The sequence below is a fragment of the Geotrypetes seraphini genome, chromosome 3 (assembly GCF_902459505.1).
Source record: "Geotrypetes seraphini chromosome 3, aGeoSer1.1, whole genome shotgun sequence".
Lineage (NCBI taxonomy): Eukaryota > Metazoa > Chordata > Amphibia > Gymnophiona > Dermophiidae > Geotrypetes > Geotrypetes seraphini.
This window is the reverse complement of record NC_047086.1, coordinates 338,762,422-338,784,592: the sequence shown is the minus strand read 5'-3', so window position 1 is coordinate 338,784,592 and position 22,171 is coordinate 338,762,422. Positions and strand designations below refer to the sequence as shown.

General features: G+C 41.0%; 1 protein-coding gene across 8 annotated transcripts in view; it reads right to left on the bottom strand.

The window, feature by feature from the left end:
* The window catches only part of EHBP1 (EH domain binding protein 1), a 617,593-nt gene that overhangs the window by 152,132 nt on the left and 443,290 nt on the right, over nt 1-22,171 (bottom strand). For all 8 annotated transcript variants that reach the window (XM_033936740.1, XM_033936741.1, XM_033936748.1 and 5 more), the window contains 3 exons: nt 16,011-16,138; nt 13,340-13,475; nt 13,105-13,211 (listed from right to left, as the gene is read on the bottom strand). In XM_033936740.1, the coding sequence (XP_033792631.1) occupies nt 13,105-13,211; nt 13,340-13,475; nt 16,011-16,138 (371 nt within the window). The remainder of the gene's footprint in view (nt 1-13,104; nt 13,212-13,339; nt 13,476-16,010; nt 16,139-22,171) is intronic.

The window sequence follows — 22,171 nt, the reverse complement described above, 5'->3', positions numbered from 1 at the left end:
TACTTTTTGCAAGATTGAACTGAACTGTCCGCCCAGGACAGTGTTCAAGAGAGATTTGTGACAGATATGGCATCTTGTGGCCTGTGCTCACTTTGTGCATGTCTAATCTTGAAACATATCAGGGATATTAAATGGACTGTTGAGGCTATATGGCCCAATATTCTCAACATGTTCCATGCTGGTGTTGGGCGACTCCTTTGGATTTCTATAGATACTGGATTGGTGATCCACCTTGAATACTGTATGCAATTCTGGTTGCCTTAACTCAAAAAAGATATAGCAGAATTAGAAAAGGTATAGAGAAGGGCGATGAATTTGATAAAAGGGATCGGACAACTTTCCTATGAGAACAGGCTAAAGTGGCTAGGGCTCTTCTGGTTGGCTCAGGGGTGATATGATAGAGGTTTATATAATACTGAGTTTCATGGAAAGGGTAGATGTGAATCGCCTGTTTACTGTTTCCAAAACTACTAGGACTAGGGGTATGTGATAAAGCTACTAAGTAGTAGATTTAAAACAAACCGCAGAAAATATTTCTTCACACAATGTGTAATTAAACTCTGGAATTTGTTGCTGGAGAATGTGGTGAAATCAGTTAGCTTAGCAGGGTTTAAAAAAAAGATACGTTCATAGACTACTACGGAGATGGCTTGGGAAAATCCATTGCTTATTCCTAGGATAAGCAGCATAAAATCTGTTTTACTACTTGGGATTTAGCTAGGTACTTGGACCTGGGTTGGAAACAGGATACTGGGCTTGATGGATCGTCAGTCTGTCTCAGTATAACATAGTAAATGATGGCAGATAAAGACCAGTCTGCCCATTAGTTATACCTATTAAAAATACATGATTAAATTAACTTTTCTCTTCTTTGATATTTCTGGGTCATAGACTGTAAAGTATGGCAATTCTTATGTTTTTATCATATCTTAGGTCTGAAACCCAGAGTCAGCTATGTGAGTCTCCCATTATAGAAACTCTCAATGCTATATCAAATAGATCACAGGTTGTATGAATCATGCATTTTCCGAATCATGCATTTTCCATGCTCCAGTCCTTTGCCCACTAGCAAATGGAGATGCACTGCCTTCTCCTAAGGGAAAGTGTCTGCAAATTCTATAACACTGTGCATGATGTTTCACAAGTACATGCACATGAAAAACTGGTAAGAAGCTATGCAGGAATTGAGCATAGTGTTCAGAAAAAATTTTCTCTCAAAAGATTCCAATGTCCAAGCTTCTCCTTCAAGGTGTACCAAAGAAAGAATCTTGCAACTTATGGTCCTTTAGAGAGCATATTCAACCACCATGGGAATGGTGAGGATACTTTTGCTTCTCAAATTTTGGAGCTTTCTAGATTCTGTACAGAGTGGGCTTTCTTATTTATAGGTGCTACAGACCAGGGGATCTCCCACATTCTCATCTGCATGCTCTCGAGGATTCAGCAAATGGGCTTTATCACAGCTTCATTGGAGGTTCGAATCAGGTCCTAGGAACTGCACAAAATTAATGAATAAGGGGATTTTCTTCTCTTAAGAGGAAGACACGGATCTGTTGGCAAGCCAGTTGAATATTCTTCTGAGAATACAGCTTGCTCATAATCAGAATCCCAGGAGTGCTTAGAGTCAGATTCTGAAAAATACTCCAAAGGAGAAGCTTGGATCTCTTGATCTACTGACATCAACATCAGGCCCAGGATCTCCAGTGCATTGAGGAAGCATCTTCCCTCAGAAGCACTGGGAGATCGACAAGACAGATACTGACCTCATGGCCCTTTAAGGTCTCTGTGTTGACACCTCCCCTGCTGGCAGTGCATAAGTCTTGAAGATCAGTTGGATTTCTCTCTATATCAACAAAGATGATGTCCTAATGGTAGCACCTTAGGGAGCAAAGAAATGCTCCATCTACTCACTGAATCTCCTCATAAGATGCTCCTCAATGGCTGCCACTTACAATGGCATAAGGAATGTGGTAAGAGTGGTTACATCTTCTTGAGCCAATTGTGTGGTATCAGATGCCAGGTCTCAGGTCCTTGGAAACTGTTGCATCTCTCTGATAATAAGGATGATAACTGGTCCTCCTGCGAGGGGTATTTGAAGCCACCAATGACTTTGGTGCCCTGGTACTCTTGGCACAACACTCCAATAAGGTGTGATAACAATGCATCTTGCCTCTGTCTGATGTTCAGCATCATGAGCCTTCGGTGTCAAAGTTGAGGATTAATCCTTCCTTTTCTTCAGGCAGAAAAGGGATAATAACCGACTCTGATAGCTTCTATCAATGCTTGATGTTGAGGGTGAATGATGCATTCTCAATGCTGATGCATCCACAGTTATTAAAAAGAGATTAGGTTCTTAACTTGCTAACATCTTTTCTAGTAGATAGGTGTGCCATTCTGGACAGATGGGTAATCTCCCCATGCTTGCAAGCCATGCAGAAAGAATTCATTCCAGCTTTTGAATTCCTCCTCCTTCACCAGAGGACTCTTCTGCCTCCTTTAGTTTGTACCAAAGCAGGTGATAATCCTACATAGTAACACATGTGAAGGAGGGGTACGGGGAAACTCCCCAAACTACAACTCTGTTCTGCTCTGAAATTATAACAAACACATTAAACATTGCCATTGAATAATCAACAGAAAAAGAGGAGTCCTACTTTGTCCAGCACAGCGAGAAGCAAAACAAAAGAAAGGCAAAGCTGATGTCACAATACAACACAAGGGATTTTACTGAAAGTTCCTAGGGGAAGTCCCAACTAGGATCCTGGTTTCAGCAGGGGACATACCAAACTAAAATAAACATATTAAATAAAACAATTATTAAAATGATAAAACATACAGAATATGATAACAAATCATATAAAAGATTAAAACGAACAAAATATATTAAAAACATCTAAAATACAGAACCATAATTAGTACATATAAGGAAATCATTAGTATACATGAAAAATATAAGACTTTAGAACATAAAAATAGCCTTACTGGGCAGGACCAATGGTCCATCAGACCCAGTAGCCTGTTCTCACGGTGGCCAATCCAGGTCACTAGTACCTGGCCAAAACCCAAGGAGATTTTTTTCTTGGGCCCTAATCCCCAAGGTAGAAAAATAAATCATGGTCAAAGGAAGTCTTTAAAAATGTTAAAACAAGGATAACATATCTGATAGCAGGATATTACAGTGGTATCTATATTTCAGGTAGTCTTGAAAAAGACCTAAATATAGACAAAGTTGTCCTGAAACCTAAACTTAAAATCTAAAAACAAGAGCAGGTTTGAAAAACCAGAGAGTGACGGCAAAAAGATTTAAAAGACAGTGACAGCAGTCAGAATTAAAACAGACGGATTTAAAATATGAAAGCAAGAGCAAGGCTGGACAGAGTATTTGTGAGGGCTTATGACTAGCTGTTAAAAATCAAACAGTGACGGCAGTTAGGTTTAAAAATCGAGCAGTAACCGCAAACAGGCTTGTGTGGTTAAGGCAGAGATTACAGGAATGGGGCAGGGACAAGGACAGCTACAAAACTTGTAGGGATGGGATAGGGAAATTGAGTTCCTGTGGGACTGGGGAAAAATTTGTCCCTTTGTCATTCTCTACTTCCAACCACAAAGAAGCCACACGTCTAGTTGAATACACCTTTATGGAGACTGGTGACTGCTTTGGCAGGCAACATATGCTGATGAAATGGCCTTACAGATCCATCTGGAAATTGTGGCCTTGGACGCTGGTGCGCCATGTCAAGTCTGACTAGTGAGCACAAAAAGATGGTCAGACAGCCTTAACTAATTGGTAACCTCAAGATATTGTAGAGCCACTCTCCTCACATCCAGCTCTTTCAGAATCTGGTCCTCCTTCTTAGAACTTGTGGACTGGAATGCCGGTAATCTGACCTCTTGATGAACATGGAAAACTGAAAAAATCTTTGGCAAAAAGGATGGAACGGTGTGAAGAGAAACTCCAGCCTCCGTGATCTTGAATAATGGCTCCCTGCAGGAAACAGCCTGTAGCTTCAAGACTCTTATTCTGAGATAATGGCCACAAGAAAAAACATCTTGAGCATTAGATCCATCAAGGACGCTTCCTTCAGTGGCTCGTGTGGAGCCTGACTGAGGCCTCGCAAAATCACATTAAGGTACCATGATGGAAACAGGTTGTTTTACCAGGGGCCTGAGCCACAATATCCCATTTAGGAATCTGGCTATGTCTGGATGAGACGTCAAGGAAGCTTTATGCTATCAAACCTCAAAACAAGAGAGCCCTACCATTGCAGCCTTTTTGGATCTGAGAAGAGTAACAATCACTACCTCTGAGTATACGCTACGTGCTAATATCGCTCGTTCAAGAGCCATGCCATAACAGCCAAGTAATCCAGATATTCTATGACCACTGGTCTCCAAGAAAGAAGGTCCAGCTGTACTCGCAGTCTGAGACTTGCGCTCCTCTGAAGACTCACTAATATATTTATTTTTTTAAAAAAATTATTATCCGCTTATATTCAAAGCAGCTTACAAATAGTCATAGTTTACAGTACATTTTACAACACATTACATTTTATTACAACGTGTAATAAAATGGAAAACTCCCCATCAATCAGTCTTGTTTTCTTTCTTCAACAAAATTGTAGTAATCGTTCTACATATAATTAAACACAATAGAATCAACTAAAAGCTAAAACAAAAAAATGTGCCTTAAGTAATTTTTGGAAAGGCAGTACATTGTTACAAAACTGTATTGCTCCAGACAACCCATTCCAAAGTGCCAGACTCGCGATTGAAAAACATGACTTCCTAGTGGTAACATACCTAATTTTGTCTCTTATTTGTGCATCTAATATTCTATTCTCTGATCTCAAAACTCTAATTAATTTGTAAATTTTCAAACATTTGGTCAGATAATCTGGTAAAGTATCATATATCCCCTTGAAAGATTACTTTCAAAATCTTGAATTGTACACGATAACAGATTGGCAACCCCAATGTAATTTCTTTAGAATTGGGATGATATGTTCGTATCATGATGTGCCCATCACAACATATGCTGCAGAATTTTGTACAATCTGTAATGCTTTCAAGCAGGTAGATGGAAGACTCAAGTAAATACCCTTACAGTAATCAAGCTTTGAGAGCACTAATGTCTGCAAGACTTGTCTGAGATCCCAACTTGATAAAATAAATATTCTTCAGTTGAAATAACTTTCTGATTGCAAAGTACGCAATCTGTACTACTTTAGCTTCTTGAGATTTAAATGATAATTTCGCATCGAGAATTATCCCCAACACTTTGATCTCTTCACTAATGGTAATCAGATGATCATTTATGAGAATATCACTAGGCCAAAGATGTTCCTGCCGTTCACCTATAATCATTATTTCTGTTTTATCATTATTTAATTTCAAACCATTGTCAAATATCCATCTATTAATCTTACTCATATAATCATTTAATTTCATAGATAATTTCTCATCCCACTCCTTAATCATGAAAAAATTGAACATCATCAGCGTATATTCTATATGATACCCCCAGCTCATCTAACAACATTCCTAAAAGGGACAAAAAGATGTTAAAAAGAGTTGCAGATAGTGCAGATCCCTGCGGCACACCTCTTTCAACTCATGTGAAATTTCTCCATTACTGCAAACACACATTTTTCTGTCTACCAAGAACGATCTAAGCCATTCCCACACTGTTCCAGCAATGCCAAATTGTCTAAGTCTCTGTAATAAAATTTCAGGGTCTATGGAATCAAAAGCAGCAGAGATATCAAGCGATGCCATACAAAAACACATCTCTTATCTACACTCAAGCGTAGTTCATCAGTTGTGGCTAGCAATAAGGTCTCCACACTGTGAGCTTTCCTAAATCCAAATTTGTTTTTTATCTAAACAACGTTTTGATCTACAAACTCTTCTAGTTGTGGCAAAACTGCCTTTTCCAATACCCTGCCAAAAATGGTAAAACCAAAATAGATCTAAAGTTAAAAATGTGCTCCTTATCCAACCCCTCTTTCTTAAGCACCAGTTTTACAGTATCGACTTTACAACCCGCAGGGAAGACTAACAGAAAAGGATTAATTTACTAATAGAGCTAAGAAAGGTGCAGTCTCATCTGAGATTTGACTCAAAATACTTGAAGAACATGGCTCGCTACAAGTCCTGGCAACTGTAAGGGTGCGGGCCACTTTTGCAATGGCTGAAGTAGAAATATCTTGGAATGTATCCCATATCACTGCACTCTCTTGTACTGGAGTTTTCATCTCTTTACTACATTCTTACCTTCCCCCTCACATATTTAGTTTTTTTCTCCAAATAAACTGCAAAATTCTTCACGGGAGTAGAAATACCTCCTTCCTCTCTACAACTCCTTTCTATCAATTCTCTTACAATATTATACAATTCTCTGGGACAATTCATAGCTGATTGAATCCTCTCCTGAATGTGTATATATATGCTTTTCATTTTCACACAATTGCAAATACTCTTTCAGCTGTATCTCATAACTCTTGTAATTATCTACTGTATATCTTCAGATTTTCATCAGCGTCTCTCTGCTCGTCTAACTTTCTGTATCACTTTAAGTACCGGAGCGGAATACCATCTCAAGAACTTCATCCGGGCATGCTGTCGTACAACTTTTTCAGAGACCACATCTAAAGCTGATGTTAAGGAGGAGTTCCAATCATGTACAACATTTTTTAAATCACATCCCGGATCCCAACGCAAACTGGAACTCCATACATTCCAAAGTTCTCTCGCCTGGAAATGCGGTCTTACTGCTCTCCATGTTGAACCTTGAACATTGGAACTAGATCTGCATACCAAGGTCTGCGTGGCCAGTCTGGAGACAAGAGAATGACTTTTCCCAGGTTGCTTGCAATGCTGTGGAATATCCACTATCATGGGCCAAGGAGGAAATACGTACAAGAGCTTGTTCTTTGACCACAGCTAGACCAGAGAATCCAGACCTGCACTTCCAGGCTCAGATCTTTGACTGAAGAAGCAGTCCGCCTTCTTGTTTCTTGTTGTCTCCATCAGATTGAACGTTAGGCAACCCCAGCGATGAACAATGGATTGGAAGGCTGCGTAAGACAGCGCCCATTCTCCTGGATCCAGTGTCTGCTGCTGTGGAAATCAGCCTGGACATTGTCCACTCCAGGTACATGTACTACTGAAAGAGCTTGAAGATGAAACTTTGCCCACTGGAACAGGGAGTGGGCCTCCAGACTCAGCTGCGCACTCTGGTGATTGACATATGTCACTGCAGTAGCACTATCTGAGCAGACTTGGACTGCTTGCCCCTCCAGACTTTTCTCCAGCTTCTACAATGCCAATCGAATGGCTCAAAGTTCCAAACTGTTGATCAACCACTTCCTTTGAGAGGACGACCAACACACCTGGATTGGGCATCTGTTGCAGTGAGCCCCCCCCTCCCAGCTGAACAAGCTGGCATCCATTGTCACAATTACCATGAAGATATTCTGAGGGGCATACCCCTTGATAACACCTGTAGGCAGAGCCACCAGCTCAGACTGTTATGGGATTTCAGAGTCCATTGCAGAGGTATCTGCAGGGAGTCCGGTTATGGTGAACACCATGATAGCTGCATGTTATGGAGAGGACATGTGGCCTTTTGCCTCAGGACTACGTCTATCATGGCTGTTGTGGAGCCTAGCACTTGCTGACTTGGCCAACAAGCTCGTTATCTGGGTGCAAAGCTTCTGTCTGCGTGCCTCTGGAAGATGGACATGACCTTCTGCTGTTTTGAAGACTCCCAAGCATTTCAAGGATTGGGATGGTGCCAGTTGGCTTTTTTGGAAGTTCACTATCTAACCCAGGTTCTGCAGGACCTAGACCACATGAGTCACTGCTCGTTCCCTTTCTGGGAATTACAGAGCTCTGATCAGCCAGTTGTCCAGGTATGGATGAACTTGCAAGTCTGTCCTACATAGATGCGCAGCTACCATCACCATCACCTTGGTGAACATGTGAGGTACTGTTGCTAGCCCAGAGGGAAGAGCCAAGAACTGGTCCTAGGACATGAAATCTCAGGAACTTTCTGTGTTCCAAAAAGATGGGAATGTGCAGGTAGACCTCTGTCAAATCCAGAGAGGCCAGAAATTCACTCAGCGCAACTGCTATTATGACAGATCATATTTCTTTTTATATATTTCTTTTTATTTTTTTACTCGCTTATTCGATCTTGGATTCCTATTGAGGACTTGAGCATAAATAGTTAGTAAATTTCTTTAAATGAATGTTAAAAATTTTCTTTATTAATGAATGTTAAGGATTTATTCTTATTGGAATTTAATTTGTATACTATTATTGCTTTCTGTACAAGTGTTATAGTTAACATAACATAACATTGTGCTTGTTGACCACATAACCATTAGTTCAACGTGGTTTACAAAAAATTACTAAAGAAAATCATAATTCATGGAATGAGGAGAGTTGGTCAGGTATATAGAGAATAAATAGGTTTTCAATTGTGATCTAAAGTCTTTAGAAGAGTGAGCTGCTATCAACAAAGCTCAAAATTCTTTATGTTGAAGGGCCACTTGGGATGCCAAAGTGTGATTGAGAAATTTTATACTTTTACAACACTGGATAGAAGGAGGGTTAAAAGATGGGTTCTTATATGTCTGTATGACGCCAAGGAAAATCTATTAACCAAGTATAGAGGGACTGTGGCGAAAGCGCAGAACCTTCAGCACTTTCTTGGGCACTATGCACTTTCTTGGGCACTATGAAGTATATGGAGTATCTGCCCGAGCCCAAATCCTTGGGCGGCATAGTCTCTATGGCTTGAATAACTAACAGCCTCTGAACTGTAGCAACAACTTTGCTCGCTTTCTCTGGCCATCCCACTGGGAAGTCCACAAACCAATCCATTAATGGCTGGGCGAATTTGAGCTTGTAACTGCTCTGAATGATCTCCAGCACCCAATGGTCTGATGAGATCTGCATCCAGGCCTCCGCATACTTGAGATCAATCCCCTTATCTTCAAGGGAACGGCTCCGGACCTAGAGTCATTGTGCTTTCTTGGAGGATAAAACAGGATGATAACTGGAGGCTTGGCTCTGCCTGGGTCCTGAGAATCTCTGTCTTGATCCCTGGTAGGATCTCTGAGAGGACGTTCCTCCTGAGTACTGCCAAAAGCGCCTGGAGCCACGAAAATTAGACCGCCTGGAGTCTCTTAAGGTTCCCAGTCTGCTGTTAGGTAGAGATTTTAGCCGATGATCAGCCACTCTAGCCATGTGATCATCCAGTCCCTTTCTGAACATTTGTCCCTTGAAAGGAAATCTGCCAAGGGTAACCTTGGAGGTGGAATCTCCCATCCATTGCCTGATCCAGAGCATTCTGTGGGCTGAGATGGAATAAGCCAAGATCTTACTCATGACTCCTCCCAGATCTACATGACTCCCATGGGGATCCCCCTCCAGGTCTACGGGACTCCCATGGGGATCCCCCCAGGCTCACGGGACTCCCACAGGGACGGAACTAAGGTTCCCGAGGCCTGAAAAGAGAATTAGTAGAAGATAGACAAAAGCAGTAACTGGGACCAAGATGATGGAAAAACAAAATGTCCCATCAGCTACAGCAAGGGAGATGTTCATTTTGAGGGGGGGGGGCTAAGCTCTAAGTGGGAAGACCATCCCCCTCTTATGGTTATGCCACCAATTGTGTTTAGTACAAAATGAAGTACTTGCTGAGTTTGTTTTGGGGTTTCCAGTTCAGTTTTGGCACATTTTTCTTATGCAACCATTGTCCTGAAAAGTGCTTCTCTCAATTCTGCTTTAAATGATTTTGATGCTGTATTGTTTGATTCTTTACTCGTTGCTGCATTAAAAATCATTTGTGGATTTTGGAAGGACCTCTCACAAGTTACCTATGCCAGATGGTGGAACCAGATTTGTTTGCTCTACAGATATGAGCTTTATATTGTCAAAAAATCCAACTCTTTTATTTTTTTTAACAAGACATGGTCGACCCTACAGTCACATGAACTAATACCTATTCTAATTCTTTCCGATGATATATGCATCTCTTATTTCTGTTCACTGTTATTTGTTTATATTGTATTTTATTGTTGGCTTAAATAAACTAAAATTTTTAAAAAATAAAAATCAAAAATCAAAACTGTCAGAAGTAATTGCTGCTTTTTATGGGGACAGGTAACTTTTATGGGGGGACGGGTGGGAACAAAGGAGATTCCTTGCAGGGATGAGTGGAGATGGAGGGGATTCCTCGCAGGGTCGGAGGAAATTCCTTGTGGGGACGGAGAAGATTCTGGTGGGGACAGACGGGATACTAGTGGAGACGGGCGGGATTTCTGTCCTCGCACAACTCTCTACTGCTAATAGAAGCTGGGGTAAAGGCTTGACCTCTGTCAGCTCAAGCCCCCATAACCTGGTATGACAGACACATATCACAAAGTTAGTGCTTTAAATTATCTTTTAAGAATTACATCCACTCTGTGATCCTTCATATCCTTTAATACCTCACTAGGTAGGGACGTGTGTTTGGTTACCTAAACCAGTGGTTCCCAACCCTGTCCTGGAGGAACACCAGGCCAATTGGGTTTTCAGGCTAGCCCTAATGAATATGCATGAAGCAAATTTGCATGCCTATCACTTCCATCATATGCAAATCTCTCTCATGCATATTCATTAGGGCTAGCCTGAAAACCCAATTGGCCTGGTGTTCCTCCAGGACAGGGTTGGGAATCACTGACCTAAACAACCAAGGAATCTTCCTTAGGATGAGCAAACATCTGCTGACACTCCTATGCCAAAGTGTAAAGGAGCCTAAAAACTCCATTCCTGACAGTTTTGAGGCAAAACAAAGTGATTTGAAGGTTCTGGAGAACTTCTAAAAAATAAAGAAATCCAAGATAGCCGCGGTAGCTTTAAAACTAAAAACCAGCAAAAAAGTGATTTTGGAGGTGGGAACACTAAGGGAAGGGGCAGAAGCCCGGGAAAAAAAAGGGGCCCCGATTTCCTTCATAAGCTTTAACAGCCTTACTCACTGTGATCTGTGCTGGATGGTGAAGCCTGCATCAGCTCCTAAAGTAGCTTGATCTGGGAGAATAAATCACTGCCTCAACTGGACTGCTTCTCTAACGCTGAATCTTCAGGCTGCCAGTAAGACAAAGTCTGACTGAGTCACTAATCCCCACACACGCAAAAGGGAGAAGGTGAAATGCAGCTGGCACTATGCAGAGTGCTATTGAGCCCCCTACAGATGCCTGAAAGCCTGCACTCAAGTCCCTGAAATCCAGTAGGTAAGCAAAGCTACAAGGGGACCAGAAAAGCTCCAGAAAAGTTTCTGCAGGCTGGCTAATAGGTACCACAGAGGGATTGGCCTGTCAGCTGCAGAATTCAGTCTGTTCTCCTCCATGCAGGCAGAGCTTGACCTTCGAAGTGGTGAACTCTGAGTACTGAAAGCCACCAGAAACTGTGAAAAAGACTGAAAAAAAAATACAAAGCAGATCAGAAAGACGCCTTCCAGCTCGCCTACAGAAGGAAACACTGGAGGGGGCAGCAGAGCCCTCTGGTGAATGAGGAAGGATTCAAAAGCTGGAATGGATTCCTTCTGCAGGCTCGGAGCATGGGGAGATTACCCATCCTTCCAGAATGACACACCTATTGCACTAGAAATACAATTTAGACGGGAAAAGAATTTAGACGGGAAAAGTATATTTCAAGGTGAGCTCTGGCAACTCATGTCTAACTGGCTTGGTGGAAAGATGAAGACCGGTCTAGTCCCATGTGGTAGGTAGAAAGTGGTCACGCATTATGGAGTGACTCACAAACTGCTAGTAAATGCTAACCTGGAGTAGCTTATCTGTCCAGGCTCCCTTGCTGTGAGAACTTCTTATCCTGTTTGTCCTCAAAGAAAATCTATAACCAAAATGCAGTTAAAACGTATACACCTTGGATCATTTTGGCTTGAAAATCAACTTTGGGGTACATTAAACTCAGTGGAGAAAGCTATTTGTCAAGTATTTATCTACACAGCTATGGAATTAACTCTGGGTAAGGAAGGGATTTCACTCAACAGATACTTAAAATAGACTGTAGTTACTAAATGGGGAAGAAGATGGTGGGGGGGGGGGTAGTTGGCGCATGGAAAAACTAAGATACTGTCAATGTAACAGCTACAAAGATAAAATGATCACAAATCCTTGTAGTAAAACTCTATGTTGACAATAAGAAAACTATAGGTGGTATTTAAGCAAAGTAATTGAATAAAGCTTAATCTTTTCTTCTTCAAGTAGTATATAAATTATTAAGAATTCAGAACAAATATCTGAAAATGTATAGCACAGTAAAGAAGATACTAACCACAAACACCTTTCCTTCTTTCCAATGTTAACAAAACCAATGAATATATTCAAACAAATTATAGTTTGTGCAGCAAACTACCTCTGAAGAGTATGTTATGCTTCCAGACAAAAATCAGGTTAAAGCTTGCTCTTCCTGCCTCTGTCCCATAGCTGTCCATCAAACACAGCTTTTTCCCTGCGGTCTATCAAATATTTCCCTCACAAATCAATTTTACACATGATCAGCCCATACCCCTACTAAGCTGAACCTCCCTGTTAATTAAGTGAAGAAATTACCATATATATTGTATTAATGCAAACATCATTCAGCTAGTAATTCACGGCTGATCTGGATAATGGAAAGGTTGAACACCCATTAACCCAAGCCAACAAAATGGGTTGGCTGAGAAATTCTAGCAGGTCTCCTGTGACTCTTTCCTCTAAGTGCAGCTCTGCGGTATCTGCTATTGTAATAATTAAAATCCTCCTGAAGATCAATACTGGAATCTTTTTATGGGAAGTGCCCTGATGGAAATGTTTGAGGGAAGCTGAGGCTATGGAACTCTGAAAAAAAAAAAATCATATTTTTATCTGACAATTATCACTGCAGTGCAGACTAATTCAGCATTGCACTTCTCTCATTTTTCTTTGAATGCAGTGCAGATTGACATCTTTGGGGAAAAAACTCTAACATCCCATTTTAACAATAAAAGCACTATTTGCACATACAGTTTGGAATTATCAGCAATCATGAAACCAGGCAAAAAAATTAATATACATTAAGCACTTCATCTTCTGATGACTTCTTCTGAGTCTCAGTTATCACCATCTTCTCCCCATTTCCTCTTTTTGCGTCTTCTTGTACTGATCTTTGCTTTTTCATCTCTTGAAAAGAAGAAAACATAAATGTATTACAAATTTCAGTATTTATATACAGATTGACAATATCAAATTTTAATATACTTATTACCATAAGTACTACATTAGAAGATGGTGTAAACATTATTTCATACCTGGCCTGTTTTCAACATACTGACTAAATGACTGGAGCTGAGTTTTTCTGACTGTTGAATCCTTGAATATGACAGGATTTCTAAAACGCTCTGGTGCTTTTTCCAATCGCTCTGTATGATGATCTTCAGTGCCATTCTAATAATGAAAAAAAAAACACCAAAACACCACACACACCCAAAAAGAATCCTGTTTACTAATACATAAACCAAGTTTAGCAAGGGAGAAATTACATAGTAGAAAAAGGCTGACCATCTATTTTGAGAGATTAAGGTATATTTTCTTTTGCCAAAGCTGCTTAGCAATAAACTTTGCTAAATACCATTAGTGCAGTGTTTAAGTAAAAGATGCACCCTCTTCAAGCATCCCATTCATTGGTGTGAAGCTGCAATCTATACTTGTGAACATGATCTGTATCATTTCCAAAGTCCTCTCCCTTTATTTTCTCTCTTTTCCCACTATTTTGCTATATTTGTCTAGGAACAGATTCTATCATTTTTTGTTGCAGTCCCACAGGTTGGTATAACAAGAAGAGCTAGTTTATAATTTTATGCCCATTGAGATAAACCACAAATGCTGGATAACAGCTAAAAGGTAGGATTATAATATTACTCCACTGAACTGAATTTCATCAGGTATAACTTTCCAGAGCCAGATTTGTATGAAAGCCTTTTACAGTGAAGGAAACAACAATTCTTTTCTGGAGCTTCCTATGCTAATACTGGTAACAAATTCAAATGGTTCCATCTACATGAAATATCCCAGAAGACTGAACCACTGCAATGTGTGGAAATTGCAGATACCGAGGTGCTGTGTACCAAACAAATATTTCATTTTATACCTAATCTTTTATTATTTTTATTAAGTGTTTTGAAAGTAAATAGGGAAAGGCTAAGATGCATGACTAATAGCTGAGCCTGCTGAATGCTGAAACTGGTTATCAAAAGCTCCCAAGACTTTGCCCTTCCTGTGCATTGAGACAATCGGTAATGAGGGAGTTCTCCAATGGCCTATTCTCTAGCCTCAAGGAGGCCTGGGATACAGAATCCTCAGGGGAAGGTAACAGTTTATCCTTTTCCACAAATACAGAATGCCTCATTTGTAAATGTGTAAACTGCATTTTATTAAAATAAAATAAAAAACGAATTAAAGCCGATGATGCAAGCTCTGTAAGAACAGATGGACACCATATATCCTTTCTGAACACATAAAAAATACACGAAAGGCAAGGAAAGTTGTATCTTTCCAGGGATTACTTAAAAAAAAAAAAAAATCAATATAAAAGGTTAACAGAAAAAGCAATATATCCTTTTTCAGATATGTTGCCATGAAGCACTTCTGCTGAGATTCCAACTCACAAGAACTAATTTCAAATTGGATTTAGTAAAATAAGCAAACCATTGACAACATGGTGTTCCTTCCTACTATTACTGAGAAGGCTGGCCTGATTTTCCTCATAATACTTACTTTTAACAGTATTCACAATAGCACTGTGACAGATGAAACCATTTCAAATTAAACAAGCAAGGCTAATTTTTTTTAGGCCTGACAACAAGTTAAAATATCAGTGCAATTAGCCTGTAAATCCCGTTTTAAGAAACCTTTTTATGACAAGGGACTTCTGCCACTTTACAAATGTATTCCTCTAAGCCCACTAATTCAGTTAGCCTTTTCAATCCATTGTATTATTCTTAGACCAGCTTCATTTTGCATTAAATCCACCACAGTAAGCTAAATTGAACGCAAAAATCAGACTTGATCTAGGCTCCCCTTTGTTCAAAGATAGAGACCAAAAGTCTTCTGCTGTTGCCACACACTTTCATCACCAATTTATAGGAACCGACAGTGTAAGAGAAAGCAATGAAAGTCATTGTTTTGGGACTTCAAAGCAGTTCCATAGCTGGAGAAGGAAATCCTTTCAGTCAGCAATATAGTCCTCTAACAGCCTGCAGGTGGGTGAAAAGTTATACCTGAGTGGAATGCCCCAAATCTGCAGGGATGGTTAGATTAATTTTACTAATTTTGTGGATTAACATTGCAGTAAACCTTTCACACATCATTCATATTTTAAAAAAAACCCTAGCATTAGTTATTAAAATTAAAAGTTACTTGCTTGTAAAAGACATAAGCATGGTACCCAATTTAGGCATTCTATATTACTTCCTTTTCATTTCATGTTTCAATTATCCATGCATTTTATGGGGGAAAAAAATCATCATCTGTATTTAGGTGGCACATTGCACAGCCAGAATGCTTTTATTTTCTGGAATTGCACCAGCTTACAAAACACAACATTGTTTATACTATACAAATCATGTATTACTTAAAACCCTGGCATTTACCAATTTAAATATTCACTGTTTAACCAGCCCATTTGAAGTTTCTCAATGTATTTCCTACTGTTTTCATTTTTCCTAGATATATACCTTTTCTACTGTAGCTCATATTGCATTAATTGTTTTTGTTTTTAGTTTTTTTTTCATTCTGTGGTGTATACTCTCAGATGACTAGACTGTATCTAGAGTGCTGCATATCTAGAATGCACTATACAAATAATCAATAACAGAGTATATGACAATCTATAGGCAGGGACCTCGGCACAGAACTGTTTAAAATAGCTTGATTATCAGCTATCAATGACAAACAAGGAAAAAACTTTCAACCAGAACTCACCTTAATTTCTTGTTCTAAGTTATCAGTTATAGCTTTCTGTGCAGCGCTAGAGAGTGAGTCTGCCACCTGTGGCTCAGCTTCTAGGAGCCTCTTCAGCTTCAAATCCAACAACTTACTGTTCTGTCCATCTAAATATGCAAATGTTGTGCAACAGAGCGAGATGCATGTAAATGTGGGGTTTATTCAACAATGTGCCAATTTACCAGCTGATTCCATTTAAATTATTACACGTTTTAAGCAAAGTTGTAAAATTTGACAAGCAAATATGAATAAAGAGCTATATATTGGAATAAAAAGTATGTTCCAAGCTTAATACTTTTTTCTTATGTGGTTTTTCTTTACAAATATTCCATAATAGACAATTCTTGGCTCAAAGTCAACTACTAGAGTACAATCAGCTAAATGCATAAGAAAAACAAACTTGTAAAACAACTTATTACATGCATAAACAAAGTTTTTCCTTTCCTCATGCAGGCTCATAAGCATCATTTACAAAATGAACTGAGACACAGAAATCTGCTGAACACAAATGACAGAGAACACAGAATTTCACATAGCAACTGATTTACTGCAAAATTATTTCAACAGAAAGAGAGCCAAAAAAATGCAGCCTTGGTCTTTTTATTAAGAGAACAATCAGAATACTCTGATCAAAAGTAACTTTATCATGACTCTTCAAACAATGACATTTCTCATTAAAATTCAGCATGTACACAAACATACACATGTATGTATTTAAATACATTTGTTTACACAATTCTACACTGTGAACCAGAAAAAACACACCAAAATGTTTTTTGTCATATATTCCACAGAACTCAACCAATTTTTATGAAATTTAATGAATTTGATGTAAAATGTTGTAAATATTTCCCACCGCATCACAACACTGCCTTGTGAAAATGAATTGTTGCTATGGGATATGCGCAGAAGCAGACGATAGTTTGTAAACAGTCACTGTATCAAAATGGTTTTCACTGCAGAAGACCAAATTCTGATGAAGAACTTGGGCCTTGATTCACTAACCTTACCGCTCTATGGACGATCCGATCCGTGGCTGGGCGACTGATCTACAATGCATCCTCAAAAGTACGCTCCACACCAACCACATGGATCGCTGAAGAGCGATCACGATGCATATGCAGACTATCTTCTTTGCCTGTAGATGGTCTGCGCATGCGTTCGCAAACGGATTGCCCAAGAAACTCCTCTCTCCTATTGAAAGTGTAGCGTCTTGTGGATTAATGTAGTGAAGCAGAAGCGCTTCTGCTAAATTGTATTTGTGCGACAAAAGAGGCTATGAAGACTTATAGCATTGATTATGGCAACTGTCAGCCACAGGGCCCTGGTTATTTACCTCCAAAGATAATACGAGTCGAGTTTGCCACATCTTCAGACACATGGCCTGCGAGCCCGTGGTTTTAACCTGTGAGTTTAAAGCAGGGCTGCATTGCGGCATGTTCTGGAACAGAACACACTGTAATGCAGCCCCGCTTTAAACCCGTGGGTTAAAACCACAGGCTCGCACTGCAGGGAAGAGCGGCAGAGAGCAGGAGAGTCTGGGCGGCAGTGCGAGCCGGGAGAGTCGGGGAGGCAGAGAGCAAGGTGGTTGGGGGAAGAATGGTTTGGGCTGCAGGGCTGGGATTTCAGGGTGGCAAAAAGCAGGACAGTCGGCAAGGATGTGAGCGACTGTTCCTCAGCAGCCGCTTCTTTTTGGATAGATCATGGTCTGTCACAGTCTCGAAACTCAGATTCACAAATCTGTTCTTCATCGATCCTGAGATTAAGATCAACAGTGCTTTCTACCAGGACATCCTCTTGATGCAGAAGCTATTGCCAACGATCTATCGCATGTTGGGAGACTGACAATGCCCCAGCACATTGGACACCATAGCACTGCTACATTAGGAGACCCTAGACTTCATTGGTCCAGACCTCTGGCCTGCAAATTCATCAGACCTAAATCCAGTTGACTACTCGATATGGGGCTGATACAGAAACACATCTGCCAGACAGCTATATCTGATGTCAAAGACCTTAAACAGCACCTTATCTTTCTTTGAGCTGAGCTAAAACAGAGTGTTGTTGACAAGTCCATAGATCAGTGGCAGCCAAGGCTGAGTGCATGTATTTGTGCAAAGGGAGTGCATTTCGAACATCTACTTAATTGAAACATTACTTTATGACTTTACATTTTTCTGCAAGATATGCCATAAACGTTTTTCATGTATTTTTATTCAGTACACAATTCATTTTCACAAGGTAGACTTGCAGGGGGATTACAAAGACCTACAACCACATAAACACGCTCGAGAAATGGGCTGCGACATGGCAAATGAGGTTTAACGTGGATAAGAATAAGGTGATGCATGTCAGTAACAAAAATCTTATACACGCCAATAGGATGTCCGGTGCGGTACTTGGAGAGACCACCCAGGAAAGAGACTTGGGAGTACTGGTCAACAAGTCGATGAAGCCATCCACGCAATGTGCAGTGAAAAGGACGAACAGAATGCTAGGAATGATTAAGAAGGGGATCACAAACAGATCGGAGAAGGTTATCATGCCGCTGTACCGGGCCATGGTACAACCTCACCTGGAATATTGTGTCCAGCACTGGTCGCCGTACATGAAGGAGGACACGGTACTACTCAAAAGGGTCCAGAGAAGAGCGACTAAAATGGTTAAGAGGTTGGAGGAATTGCCGTACAGTGAGAGATTAGAGAAGCTGGGCCTATTCTCCCTTGAAAAGAGGAGAGTGAGAGGGGACATGATCAAAACATTCAAGATAATGAAGGGAATAGACTTAGTAGATAAAGAAAGGTTGTTCACTCTCTCCAAGGCAGAGAGAACAAGAGGGCACTTTCTGAAGTTAAAAGGGGATAGATTCCATACAAACGTAAGGAAGTTCTTCTTCACCCAGAGAGTGGTGGAAAGCTGGAACCCTCTTCCTGAGGCTGTTATAGGAGAAAATACCCGCCAGGAATTCAAGACAAAGTTAGATAAGTTCCTGCTAAACCGGAACGTACACTGGTAGGGCTAGTCTTAGGGCACTGGTCTTTGACCTAGGGGCCGCCGCGTGAGCAGACTGCAGGGCACAATGGACCACTGGTCTGATCCAGCAGCGGCAATTCTTATGTTCTTATGTGGTGTGGGGAAATATTTACATTTTACATCAACTTCATTCAGGACACGAAGCACTAAATTTCATAAGAATCAGCGGCGTTCTGTGGAAGATATGACAAAAAACATTTTGGTGTGTTTTTTTCAGTTCACAGTGTATGTGTATAAATATTCTCCATATCAGCACAAGTTTTCTAATTGGCTGAAGAGGTTTCTCTGACTTTGAGAACAACTTTATCTTACATGTTAACCTGCTTTGGGAGACCTATTAAGCAATTTTTTGGGAGACCTATTAAGCAATTCTGGATCTTACAAAAATTTAAGGCGCTTGTATATCACATTATGGATGTTTCTACATCTACCTACAGCTATATATGTGACCATCTCTGGGTAACAGATGACTAAAGTCATCAGAAACAAAAAATGAGATTTTCAAGAACAACGGCATAGCGAGTGAGGTTGGTGCTCAAGGTGATGTGCCCAGCATTGCCGCATCATGTGTCATGTGTCACGCTTCTCCATCACTTGAGTTCCCCTTCCGCCCCATGCGTATCTCTTGAAATGTTTGCTGGTGCGAGTAACATCTTCCACCTGCAGCTCCCACCAGCCATAGCTCCCTTCTGACATCACATCCTGGTCACAGGGTAAGGACCATGGAGGCAACTTCCTACTTAGTAGTCTCCTCTGTGACATATAGCAAGGTGATCTGATGCATGATTTGTTAGAAAATTTGCAATCTGGTTACATTTTGTGGTTAGAAAACATTCCAATTTCCATGGATCTTTGCAGCAAAACTTCAGAAGAAGAAGGAACCATATCTGCCTCATCCAGTAAGACACAATGAGGATCACTGTCTCCCAGTCTTGCTTACATTTCAGCAAAATTTCACATCCCGACGACTTCCTGACACAAGAGGAATAGTCCTGTGTATCCTTGCTTGCTGACATAGTACACTGCAACCTGATTGGTGCATTAGTCAATCTCTGAAAGCCCTTAGAGTATTTCAAATGGCCAATAGTTTCAAGAGAATGATGTGGAGCTGGGTCTCTTGGCAGACCAGTAACTGGGTATGAAGCCCATCTGTTGTCAGCATCTTGTGAGAAGATATTTGGAATAAAGGTTCACTAAAAAAGAAACTTCGTGAGCTCCGGAGTGACAGTGTTGACGTCTGTTAGGTTCCCTTTGGCCCGATATCACTGGAAAGGCAGAGTCCATTCAGCCTCTTGTAAATGGAGGCATGCCATGGGTGTAACAGGTACATTGGAGGCCATCTGCTGAGCTGTAACATGCTGGCTGTGCTGAACCCTCGCTGGACCCTACCTGCCCTTCCAACTATTGCCCCATCTCCCTCCTCCCCTTCTTATCCAAGCTACTTGAACGTGGTATTCACCGCCATTGTCTTGACTTTCTGTTATCCCGAGCTATCCTTGACCTACTTCAATTAGGCTTTCGCCCTCTTCATTCTACAGAAACTGCCCTTGTTAGTGTCTCCAATGACCTGTTCCTGGCTAAATCCAAAAGCTTCTACTCCATCCTCATTCTCGATCTATCTGCAGCTTCTGATACTGTAGATTACCAGCTACTCATCAATTTGCTGTTCTTGCTTGGGTTTCAGGGCTCTGTTAGCTCATGGTTTTCTCTTTATTTTTCCCCTTGCACTTTTAGCACATGCTCTGGTGGATCCTCTTCTACCACCATTCTGCTATCAGTCGTGTACCTCAGGGCTCTGCTCTGGGACCTCACCTTTTCTCCATCTATACTCCTTCCTTTGGTACTCTAATCTCCTCCCATGGCTTCCAGTATCATCTCTATGCTGAAAACTCACAGATTTCTACACCTAAAATTTCTACAGGAATCTAGGCCCGAATCTCAGCCTCCTTGGGTGATATTACTACTTGAATATCTCATTGTCATCTGAAATTAAACATGGCCAAGACAGAGCTCATCTTTCCTCCTAAACCCACCATTCCTCTTGTTTCGTTCTTTATTTCTGTGGATAACACTCTCATTCTCCCTCTCTTCTTGGTTGTAACCCTGGGGTCATCTTTGGCTCATTTCTCTCCTTTTCTTCACATATCCAATATACTGCCAAAAAAACTTACATTACATTACATTGGTGTCTTCTATTCCGCCAATACCTTTCAGTTCTAGGCGGTTTACAACAAGAAATTAGCCTGGGCATTCCCAGGGAGATTACAAGGTTGATAGCTATAGTATGCGTCGGGATCTGGGAAGGGTCGATATGGTTTGGTTAGATCATTTGACAAATTTCTTGAATAGTATGGTTTTCAGTTCTTTCCTGAATGTTTTGTAGTTGGGCGTCGTGGTCAGCAGATTTGTGAGGTGTCATTTCTTTCTCTACAACACGTCAAACACAAGGCCCGCGGGCTGAATCCGGCCCGCCTAGCTGTTTTATGCGTCCCGCAGTTCAGGGCCAGCATCAGGGGGAAATAAACAGGGCTTTAAGATGTCGTCTTGGTTTCTGTTTTGGCCAGCCCCAGCGAATCACCCCATTGCCGTCCAGTAATTTACACCGCCGGTGTAATTGGCAGCACACCAGATATGAATTTAACTGCCAGCTCCAGCGACGCACCGCCATGTGGTTGTTAACTCACGCGTGCCAGCAGTGCACCAGAAATGAATTTAACTGTGCCGGCCCCAGCCAGGATGAATCTCTGGGGCCAGCACAGTTAAATTCATTTCTGGTGCGCTGCTGGCAAGCACAAATTGACAACCACACAGCGGTGTAAATTACTGCTGAAGAGAGAAGGTAGCCAGACCACAAGAGGAAAATTGAAGCAGCGAGAGGGGGTGTGGCGCTGATTATAACTGTAGGCTTGCCCTCTTGATTTCCACCTCCAGCTCTACCTCCCCTTCTGACTTCCTCCTCTAGCTCCACCTCCCTACTGGTCTGGCCCAGCGGTTCAATGTGTGCAGGGGTGGGGGAACATGAGTACCTCTCCTGCCTCTAGTAATATTCTGCACAACCGCAGTGGTGAGGGAGGGATACGACAAAGGTAGGGGGGAATTATTTAATT